General features: G+C 43.5%; 1 protein-coding gene across 5 annotated transcripts in view; it reads right to left on the reverse strand.

The window, feature by feature from the left end:
• ECI2 (enoyl-CoA delta isomerase 2) overlaps positions 1 to 9992 on the reverse strand; it is a 58035-nt gene extending 48043 nt beyond the window's left edge. For 2 of the 5 annotated variants that reach the window (XM_039526161.1, XM_039526160.1), the window contains exon 1: positions 9768 to 9992. In XM_039526161.1, coding sequence (XP_039382095.1) covers positions 9768 to 9991 — 224 coding nt within the window. In that variant the 5' untranslated portion in view covers position 9992. The other 3 variants (XM_039526163.1, XM_039526162.1, XM_039526166.1) reach the window with 3 other exon arrangements.
• Positions 9993 to 11610: the final 1618 nt, after the last annotated feature.

The following is an 11610-nucleotide window of genomic DNA, read 5'->3' on the forward strand; positions in this document are numbered from 1 at the left end:
TGGACTATCTCCCAACATATGAAATATACAAGGACATTTAAACAACTATTTATAGAGAACCAGATTATACCCATGGTTCCTCAAGGTTCTTCCCCAGAGGATCTTACATCTTAAAATAAGCAACTGAAACATAATATTAGATAAGGAGTCATGGCTACACATTTGAACCCCAATACTGCAAACACTTATGTATATGCTTAACTTAACACATGCAAGTAGCCCCACGGACTTTGACTGAAGTCACAGCAATTTTCCCCCATCCCCACTCCTGCTCCTTCTTCAAAAAAAATGAAATTGCCAAAACAGCTCTCCAACTGTGAGTACCCTGTGCATTTATGGCTCCGCACAAGTTAAACACATTAGACAAGGAGAGCTTTTTGGAAGGACAGAGAAAGATAAATGCTTTACTCATCTAATGACCATCCCTACTTTATGAAAACACATCATATATAGAGATATGCTGTGTAATTCTGCTTACGTATTTCATTACAATTTTAAAATGACTCAGAGTTTGTGCTCCATCCTTGGAATGGGATAAGTGGCTATGTAGCTGTTTTTACAGTTAGAGTCATGTAGTGACACAATTAAACTTTGGATCAAATCTGCCCTGATGTTTGTTTGGGGACATACAGTGGCACTTAATTTTGGTATTTTGATATGCCTTTTGCTCTATTTAAAAAAACAACAAAAACATAAGTTACTGACTTAGGCAAACTGATACAAAAACATACCATATAACAAAACAAAACTATGGAGCAAAGAAAAATAGGCACTACAACGGGAAAGATTTTTCCCAACTCTAATCCTTAGAACCACCTTGAAATCTGGAGGGGAATCTATCTGATCTGGGCTTTCAGACAATGTTTTGAATGTATGGAAACACACAGAATGAGAGTGTCTTGCTTCACTAGAGGACTTAACGAGAAACTCTAGGACAACCATTGTGAAAAGGACAGACTAAGGCTTTGGCTACACTTGCTGCGGCAGCGCTTTGAAGCGCTAAGTGTAGTCAAAGCGCCAGCGCTGGGAGAAAACTCTCCCAGCGCTGTCCGTACTCCACCTCCCTGTGGGGAATAACGGACAGCGCTGGGAGCGCGGCTCCCAGCGCTGGGGCTTTGACTACACTGGCGCTTTGTAGCGCCGCAATTTGCAGCGCTGCAGAGGGTGTGTTTTCACACCCTGCTGCAGCGCTGCAAATTTGTAAGTGTAGCCAAGCCCTAAATACAGTTTGTTCTTCCCAAGAAGAACAATTTGCATTTCTCCCTGTTTGTTATGCTAAGAGAAATCTAGCTTAGCCATATAACAGGCTGTTAATACCTGTCAAACAGTTAGCACACATCTTGTTGGAAAAGATTACCAGTAAGTGGTTTCTGCTGACACACTGAGCCCTGGTTTACATTAGAAACTTATGTTGGTATGACTTTGCTGCTCAAGGATGTGGAAAATCCACACTCCTGGGCAATGCAGTTATGCCAATCAAACTCCCAGTGTAGACAGAGCTATGTCAACCAGAGGGCTTCTCCCTTCAACACAGCTGCTGCCTCTTGGGAAGGTGGAGTGCCTACCAATGGGAGAAGCTCTCCTGTCAGCACAGGTGGCCTCTTCACTACTCATTACAGCTGCACAGGTGTAGACTGCTGCAGTAATGTAAGTGTAGACAAGCCTTGAGAAAGAGGACTTGTTACTCCATCTGAATATAAACGAGGTGCAGGTGGATTTCAGCAATAGCAGTTTTCAGAGAGGGATTTTAGGTGCAGCCAAGCTTGGAGATAAGAAATGTTATCTTCTTGTTTTCTTGTGTGGGTTATACAGCAGGTTGAAAATGATACTTGCTCACAACCTGTTAATCTTTTTTTCTCCCTTATGTTGACTATAATAGATTATGCTAAAGAACATATGATCATCAGCTAATCTTCACCACTTCTGAGAAGCTGCCAAAGTGGAGCACTCCCAAAATTATAACCACTATACACTGATGTTAAATAGAAACGTTATGTAAAAGTTTCATCTATAAATCAGTGATTCTCAGACCTCAGTGATTCAAGAGCCAAATTAGCAATCAACATTACCCAAAAGAGCCACAATAGTATGAATTCATTGTTTCATTTACTTTTTAAAATTTATTTATATATTCTCACAGCAAAATGACTGACCACGTATTCTCCAATTGGTTAATAACATATTAAAAGCATTCTGATTGGTTAACAACTTAGATTGGTTAATAATTAAGTCACACAGTATTTTAATATCATGTGCTGCAAAGAGCTGCAGGAGACACATTAAAGAGCCAACAGTGGCTACCAAGCCTCAGTCTGAGTATCAGTGCTATAAATGGCCAGAACTGGAATTTTTTTTTTACCATTTGACAGAGCATTAGAGCATATAGACACCTTTAAGGATGAAGGCAATCCCCCATATGCATACCCTTAGCTATGATTAAATGAATTGTCAAACATGCACAGAAAAAAAAAATAGAAGAGATCAAAACAGGTAACCATTAACTGTCTCTTTTCTCTGACTCCGACTAATGTGTGTGTCAGTTCTACAGTAGCCTATAACAGCAAGATCCCAAAAAGAGAAATAATATATATACAAAACCAGACAGTCAAGAGGAATAAGCCTATTGAAATACTATAAAGATCTTCTTACTAAAGGCTGCATCTTCAGAATCACTGTGTGGGTTCAACATGGTAGAGTCTTTGTGCAGAAAATGCAGAAGCATAACTTTGTGCTCATTAGTTTGAAACTGTCCTAGTTGAGTGGGCTATGGGGTGCACTTCACCCTTTGTTTCTAGGACATATATTCTGATCTACCTTATTGAATTTTTAGGTTTTCTTCCCTCAGCTATTCGGTCAATAAAGAACACATTAATGAACAAGTTTTCTTCAACACTTCTGCTCATTAGATGTGGGTGTATATGGCCTGATATGTTGGGTTTATGTCAGACCTTGTTTTTCGTTAGGATGGGGATGGGGGAAAAAAAGAGGCACAAGTTCTTGAGACCTATAAAAATGCGATTTTTTTTTAAATCTTGATGGAAAGATGTGATATTGTGGTTCCAAACAGACAGACAGACCCCTGACTCAGACTTCCTTCTGACTGAGGTATAGGCAGTAATAGTAGACACTATAATTGTTGCAAAATATGACACCTGAACTCAGAGCTCAAATGGAGGCTTAACTAGTGCCATTCACACACACTAGTTTAAATCTCTGTACTTTGGGTAACTGTAAAAATGGGGATTATAATGCTTACTCACCCCCTTAAAATGGTTTGAGACTTCTAAACAAAAAAAGGACTACACTAGGTAACTACAACTTTATCAATAGCTACAGTTGTCAGGTGAGATAACTAAGTCAAAATGTTAAGACCAACGTTTTAACCTGGTATCTAAGAGGTTAGGCTCCAATATCCACATTTAGGCATTTAAATAAAAGTAGACTGATGTTTCCTAAAATGCTGAGTACCTGCAGCTCCCACTGACTAAACCTGAATTTTGTGAGCGCTATCCCTAGTAAAATTTAGATACTCAAGTTTGAAAATCTGGCCTTATGGAGTTGGCTGGGGTGCACTGTGGCCTAGTTTGTTACGCATTAATTGTGAAGCCAAGCATCCGGGTCTTGATAATTAAATAGTTTTTAACGAACATGCAGCATCAAAGTAGGTGGTTCTGTATATGCATACGTAACTAACTTCAGCTACGTAGGGAACTATGCAGCTAGTAAGCTGTAAATTGAATGAGGCATCATTGGCTTGACCTGCATCATACACTCAATTTACTAATCTAGTGACCAGTCCCAACCCATTCATTTAAAATTGTCATTTTTTGTCTGTACAAGAAATTAAAAATATAAAAACTGGGGAATATCAGATACAAAGACTTTATTTCAAATACTAGTAAATGTTACTAAGTGATAAGTGTATGATACCTATCTCATCACTTACAAAACCCAAGCACTTAAGAGCAAGGAAATTAATAGACCTAAATCTTACAGTGCCCCGAAACTCCAATTAATGTCTATCAAATACATATTTCATCACAATGCCCCTGCTGACTTCAGTGGAAGCAAGACTGACCCCTTAGTATCTTCAATGACTGTACTATTAGAGGGTGGGTTAAACAAAACCATTTTGCAGCTGGTGGGTGTAACTGCCGCTTTCCATTAGAAACAGTTCAACTCCTTTATGAAATAATTGTGGTCTCCAATTCAAAGGACAGGCACATGTCACCACCCAAAACAAAGGCACAGCTGAGGCCATTCAGGAATTTGAACTATGCAAGCAGAGTGCTCCTTAAGTATTGGGGGTGGGGGAAGCATGTGCGTGAAGAGATTGTCACAGCCTGGACAAGCATGGTGTGGTGGTGGCTAAGAGTTTCTTTGCTTACAGCTTCAAGCCTTTATCACCTGTTTTTGGATCCTCTTGTGTTCAGGGAAAACAGGATTTTGTATATTCCTTGTAAATAAACAAGACTGATAACTTCATCATAAATTTCTCCTCCTAAGAAGAACAACCTGCAAGACTCCAATCTGCAACACTCTTCTTTACTGGTCCCTTCACATTAGGGATGGAAGATTGGTCTGTCATAAGAACTGTAGCTAGGTGGGACAAACTTTCTAGCCCGTATCAACTGGGGTTATTAGTGATAAGGACAGAGCAGAGGAAGACCAAAGGACATGTGGATAGGAGGAGGTTGTGACAGACTAATATCCTGGACAAGCCTTACTTAATAGAGTTAAACCTTATTCAATTGAGCTTAATATCTTTGCATTTTTAATACAATTAATTTTTAATTTTCATCTATGTGTTATTGTGGGATTGTATGTATTTCCATGAGAAGGGTAAATAGGAGAAGAGCAGGAGGGGTGATTAGTCAAATTCACTCAGGTTGTAATATCCACAGAAAACTCTACTCCCTGGAAAGGTCCACATGTACTAGTCCAAACTGGATTCTCCAGAGACCAACAAATGATTTTTTAATAGCCTGGTTTTAAACTGGCTCAGGGCCTTCTTCCTGATCCAGCAAATGAACAAAACCTCTGGTCCATGAAAGACCCTAGTCCTTAGAGAAGGGTTGGAAGGACTTGGCCTACTGAGGTCCATAAAACTGGGTACTTGTTCTGAGATGAAGCTGTGTTGAACTTGTTACCACAAAGAAAATCCCTTGGCAGGGTGTTGAAGGATTGCTCCTGCCAGAGCCCATGTTAGAGCTGGGATAATGCATGCTAATAAGCTTATATCAGAACTGTGCAGACTGGAAATAGTTGGTCAGAAGTAAGTGAGACACAAGTCCCACCAAAGAAATGCAATGCGTGGGGAGCTGAGAGCCTGACAGTGGTGCTCTTGCTGGAGCCCCAGGGGAAACACTGGGGCAGTTGGCCTGAACTGTGACAGAGGTGACCTCTGTCCAGGGGTGGCTCATCAGCTTAAGCAAGTGAGGCACAGCTTAACCAACGAATTCAGAAGCCAATTCCCAAAAGCTACATTTGTGTATATAAAGATTAAGGAGTTTTATATATATTAAATAAGTAGCATAGATCCATAAGAAGCACTTGTGATTTGATTTAAATGTCACGTTACTCATACTTTCTCCATCTCTGTAATGCCAAAAAATGTAGTGCTGTGGATGAGGCTCAAATCACAGTATAGGTAGTGCCTCAAAGCTGCCTTGTAACTATGGCAACTAACCCCGCTGAGGAGCCACTTTGAGGGCATTGTTGTGCTAGCCAAGGCTTGGTAAGACCATGGCAGGGTTGCAGAGGTTAAGGCCAGTTCTGTTAGAATGGATGCACGGTTCCCTTCCAGCACTGATACAGTGGAAATGCAGGGGGGGGCTCCCTACACCGCCAAGGGGCCTAAGACACAAGGATGCAAGTCGGAGGGGAAGCTGTAGACATCCTGGGTTGAAGGATTAGAGACTCCCAGCCAGGATTACAAAGAACCCGATGAGCCCCTGGCGTGGGGGAGGCCACCCCACTGCTGAACAATTCCTGCCCTGGAATTGACTGGGACGAGTCCCACACTCCTGGCTGGTGAGAGAGTGGGGTATGACAGCAGAGTTGCAGAGGGCTCCCTGCATGACCACAGGGCCAGTGACACTGGACATCTGCAAATGCAAGAGGGAGGCTGCTGTCTTGGAAGGGCAGAACAAAAGCATTCCTCCTTCCCCCTCCCAGGCCAGGATTGCAAGGAGGAACATGTATATTGGAATGTGAGAGTTGTGATATGTGCCTCACCTGTCAAAGTCACCAGCTGCCACTAACTCAATCCCAGCTGAAAGGAGCAACAGAGTGGATAGTCCCCAGCAAACAGTGAAGAATAAATGAGGCAGAAAAATAGGTTTGTGAGCTTGACTGTCAGGATGATGTTGATATAAGTCAACGTGTGTTGATCAAATGCCTCAAACGGGAGGATACCAGGCCCAAACCTCTTGCCAAGTCAAAGCTGATAAAGGATACAGAAAAAACAGCCACATTTTTGGCTTGCTATTAAGGTCATATGCGCACACACACAAAAAACCCCCACCAAAGCTGACCTCAGCTGTTTTATAGCAGAGCAATTAACTATTTTTTAAAAAGTACCTTTCAGAGATGATTCAGATCACCAAATTAGAATCTGGACTTCAAGCACTTCAATGTTCAGAAGTATTTGGATCTGAATTTTGGTTCAAGCTTATGTATTGTATAACTATTACAGTGCTTTAATATCTTTTCTAAACTTGACAGGCACATTTCAAATGAAGTATTTTTCAGTCAAAGTAATGGATTTATATCCTTTCACATGCACATGTCTGAAGATGACAAAAATATCTACCAACAAATTGTTTCTCTCATAAGAACATAAGAAAGGCCGTACCGGGTCAGACCAAAGGTCCATCTAGCCCAGTATCTGTCTACCGACAGTGGCCAATGCCAGGTGCCCCTGAGGAAGTGAACCTAACAGGCAATGATCAAGTGATCTCTCTCCTGCCATCCATCTCCATCCTCTGACGAACAGAGGCTAGGGACACCATTCTTACCCATCCTGGCTAATAGCCATTTATGGACTTAGCCACCATGAATTTATCCAGTCCCCTTTTAAACATTGTTATAGTCCTAGCCTTCACAACCTCCTCAGGTAAGGAGTTCCACAAGTTGACTGTGCGCTGCATGAAGAAGAACTTCCTTTTATTTGTTTTAAACCTGCTGCCTATTAATTTCATTTGGTGACCCCTAGTTCTTGTATTATGGGAATAAGTAAATAACTTTTCCTTATCCACTTTCTCAACATCACTCATGATTTTATATACCTCTATCATGTCCCCCCTTAGTCTTCTCTTTTCCAAACTGAAGAGTCCTAGCCTCTTTAGTCTTTCCTCATATGGGACCCTCTCTAAACCCCTAATCATTTTAGTTGCTCTTTTCTGAACCTTTTCTAGTGCTAGAATATCTTTTTTGAGGTGAGGAGACCACATCTGTACACAGTATTCGAGATGTGGGCATACCATGGATTTATATAAGGGCAATAATATATTCTCAGTCTTATTCTCTATCCCCTTTTTAATGATTCCTAACATCCTGTTTGCTTTTTTGACCGCCTCTGCACACTGCGTGGACATCTTCAGAGAACTATCCACGATAACTCCAAGATCTTTTTCCTGACTCGTTGTAGCTAAATTAGCCCCCATCATGTTGTATGTATAGTTGGGGTTATTTTTTCCAATGTGCATTACTTTACATTTATCCACATTACATTTCATTTGCCATTTTGTTGCCCAATCACTTAGTTTTGTGAGATCTTTTTGAAGTTCTTCACAATCTGCTTTGGTCTTAACTATCTTGAGTAGTTTAGTATCATCTGCAAACTTTGCCACCTCACTGTTTACCCCTTTCTCCAGATCATTTATGAATAAATTGAATAGGACTGGTCCCAGGACTGACCCTTGGTGACCTCTTGGGTGCTCCTGGCTGTAGTATAATAGTTTATCTTGTCTGGAGTGTCAGAAGCCTCAAATTTCTCCCTAGAACCCATTTTACTTGCTCACTCCATCCTTGCATACCATGCTCTCTATGTAGACACATCATGTGGGAGAACTTGACAGAGCACTATTGGAGCTGAATTGTCAATTAGAACAAGAAGATAAAGGTCACAAGGTCAAGCAGCTGGAGTGCTACAGATTTACACCTCAGCTTGCCCCAGAGTAAGTGCTCATGTAAACAAACACTGACAGCCTGTTTTGCCTGTTACTACATGGAGCACTTATGTCATTGAGGATTATGTGCTATCTTTCTAAAAGATCTGCAGATCTCCTCTTAATTATTCAGCAGTGGAATTACTGGTTTAAAATAAATTCCTCTGTTTTGAAATAAAGGACCAGATTCTCTCTGAAAATTTACAACTTTAAAATATAGTGAATCTATGACTCTCATTCAGCACTATCTGAAAATCTTTTAGAACTTAAAGGGACACTTTGGGGTATAAATCTGTTTTTAAAATCAGTTGATGTTACTAAGAAACCAAATTCATTCACTATTAATACTATTTGGCAATTCATTCAGCCTTGATGAAGAAAACATTTGTCAGTTTCACTTTCTGGTTCTCAGGAGCTACCACAATACTGCAGGTTTTTTGGTTACCAACTCTTTACAAGAAAGTTTTAAATCTTAACTGAACAAGAAGGGTTCAAGTTCCAAATACTGCAACTATTTATACATATGCTAAATTTTAAGAATGAAATTAATTCCATTACCTTAATGGGCCTATTTGTCTGTTTATCTTTAAGTACATAATGTTTGAAAAAGACCTAGTGTGTTCTCATACCAATAGCAATTGTATCACTGTACAGAACATGTCAGACAGCTTGTGACCCCCCCAGAGCTGTTTATATTAACTAAACACTAGGAATAAACTAGCTGGCAATGTCAACTTAACAAAAAACCCACAACTTGATGGCAAGACTATGACTTTTGACTTAGAAAATAACGTGCCTTTTAAATGACAAAGAAGTGGTTAAAATTCATCATGACGCCTTTGTAATAAAAATGACCCCTCAAGGGGGCTGCAAAACAAATTGAGGGAATTAACCAAGCAAAAACAATTAGCAGAAAACGCCTATTAGCACGAGGGTGAAAAGTGAGATGCTAAAAACAAGAGTTACAGAGTCCTGCAGGAGGAAAAAGTTTGTTACACATTAACATCAGCACTAGAATTTTTCCTCAAAGGCCAACCCTGGCCAGAGCTAGCAAAAGTGACTGTTACTGAGGCCTCACTGTAAGGATGCCTGTTGCCAATGCATACACCCCCGGGACCCTCTCCACGCCCTGCTGGGCTCCCTGGCCCCTGTTGTTCACTAGTCCTCCCTTTCCTTGCAGGTATCTGGGTGTTCTCAGAGACTGGGGTGGGTGGCGTGTCCTGAAGGGTAGGACCCTGGAGGAGGAAGCTGCAGGGGACCACACAGCCATGCCGGGGGGGGGGGGGGGGCAGGGAGACACCATGTTACTCCGCACAGGCCCCCGAGGGGCGCCCCTGCACGTGAAACTTTCCACCCCTAACTAGGAGCCAGCCAGGCACTGGGCTGCGGTTTTCGGCGGCAGGGCAATGGGAGGCCCAGGCTCGCTGTGTCAGTGCTCAGCCCCCGCCTCGCAGCCCGGGAGCTCCCCGCCCTGGCGCCCCGCTCCTGCAGCCCCTCACCTCGCCCCCCGGATCGGGCGCGGCCACAGGCTCCGGGCCAAGCAGAAGGCGGCAGCAGCGGCCATGCAGAAGCCGGGTGCAGAGAGGCGGCTCCTACCTGCGCGGGACTGGACGCAGGCGCCACAGCCAAGCGAGCCCCGGCTCCTCAGCGCGGCTGCCGGACAGACCCCGGTCCCGCCCCTCGGGGGAGGCGCCGCTGCTGCCACCGCCTCCTTCCCCGGCTGGCGGGGCGGGCTGCGGGGCGCGCCTGGCTGGGGGCGCCTGTGGCCGGGCAGGGGGCGGGCGTAAGGGGCGGTGTGTGACGACGTGTGAGGCAGACATGAATGAGGTGCTGACACTGTGTGTGTGTGTGTGAGAGAGAATTTGCTTCTGAGCGCGGCAGTGAAGTTGTGAGGAGAGATTGTGCGTATGGGGAGAAGTGTGAGCGAGAGAGATGCCAGCGTTGTCCGCGCAAGAAAGTGGTGGCAGCTTTAATAGTGACTTTAACCTTATTCAGTGGAGTTGGTCAGGTCTTTGCTGTCCAGTTTTTTTGTGGCAGAAAATGCAACATCCACCGGAGTAAAACTTGCGGTGGAAGAGGAGTTCGGCACTAATTCTACAAACCAGACACAGACTCCAAGGGCATGTCTACATTAGAAAGGTAAGTCGACTTATACTAGGTCGACTTACAGCCTCTGCAGTATTTAATGTGGTGGTGCATGTCCACACTACCTTCCCAGGGTCAGTAGTGCGCTTCCTTACCAGGAGCACTTCCACTGAGCTAAGAGGCCCAGTAACTCCCTGCCAGAAGCCCTGCTGCACCACAGGCTCCTGGGGGGGCGCCCATCCTCGGCTCCGTGTTACCCACAGGTGGCAAGTGGCTCCAAGGGCTTCTTGGAGTAGATGCCAGATGCCTAGGCTTCTCGCCCTGGCTCCCAGCTGCGAACAGAATCCAGCCACCCAGCTGGGCTCTGGTTGCCTGGCTTTCTGGTCAAATTCAGGTCTTCTGCCATGAAATTGACAAGACAGCCAGCAGACAATGGAAGTAAGGCAGTGTCTACAGAGACATTGCGTCACCCATTGGTCCTGCTTTGAGCAGGGGGGTTGGACTACATGATCTCCTGAGGTCCCTTCCAACCCTGATATTCTATGATTCTATGACAATAAGGCCATGTCTACACTAGTGAGCTTACAGCAGCACAACAGTACTGATGGAGCTGCACCACTGTAAGATCTCTTGTGTAGCTCTCCGTTGACATAATAAAACCACCTAAATGAGAAGATCTCCTGCCAACATAGCACTGTGCACACTACCACTTATGCTGACAAAACTTATGTCGCTCGGGGGTATGTTTTTTCACACCCCTGAGCGACGTAACTTTTGCTGACATAAGTGGTAGTGTAGACATGGCCTAAGCCTTATGCCTCTCATGGAGGGAGAGTTATTATGTCAGTGTAGTAGGGCACTTACATCACTGAGAGGAAGGCTGTAGTGTAGACACTGACATAATTAGGTCACCATAAGCTGCTTTTGGTCGACTTAACTGTGTAATGTAGACCAGTCTTAAGACTAAAGCCTCATCTACACCACAAATACTTTTCTAGTATAGAGGCCCTTAGTGTAGACACAGCTTATGCTAACAGAAAGAGTTTTTCTGCCAACCTAGGAACATTAGCTATGCCAGTGATGTTCTTCGGTCAACATAGGTCTGGTGTACGCCTAAATATTAGGTCGGACCTATTTACATCACTGAGGACTGTAAAAAATTGTGTGCTCAAAGCTCTGTAGTTATGTTGACCTAGAGCCCAGTTTAGATGCAGCTAGGCTGATGAAAACAGTCTTCCATTGACCTAGTTACTACCTGTTGGATGGGTGGATTAGCTACATCAATGAAAAAATCCCTTCTATCAGTGTAGGAAGCGTCTGCAGTATGGCGCTACAGTGGCACAGCTGCATTGCC

This window comes from Mauremys reevesii, linkage group 2 (assembly GCF_016161935.1).
Source record: "Mauremys reevesii isolate NIE-2019 linkage group 2, ASM1616193v1, whole genome shotgun sequence".
NCBI lineage: Eukaryota > Metazoa > Chordata > Testudines > Geoemydidae > Mauremys > Mauremys reevesii.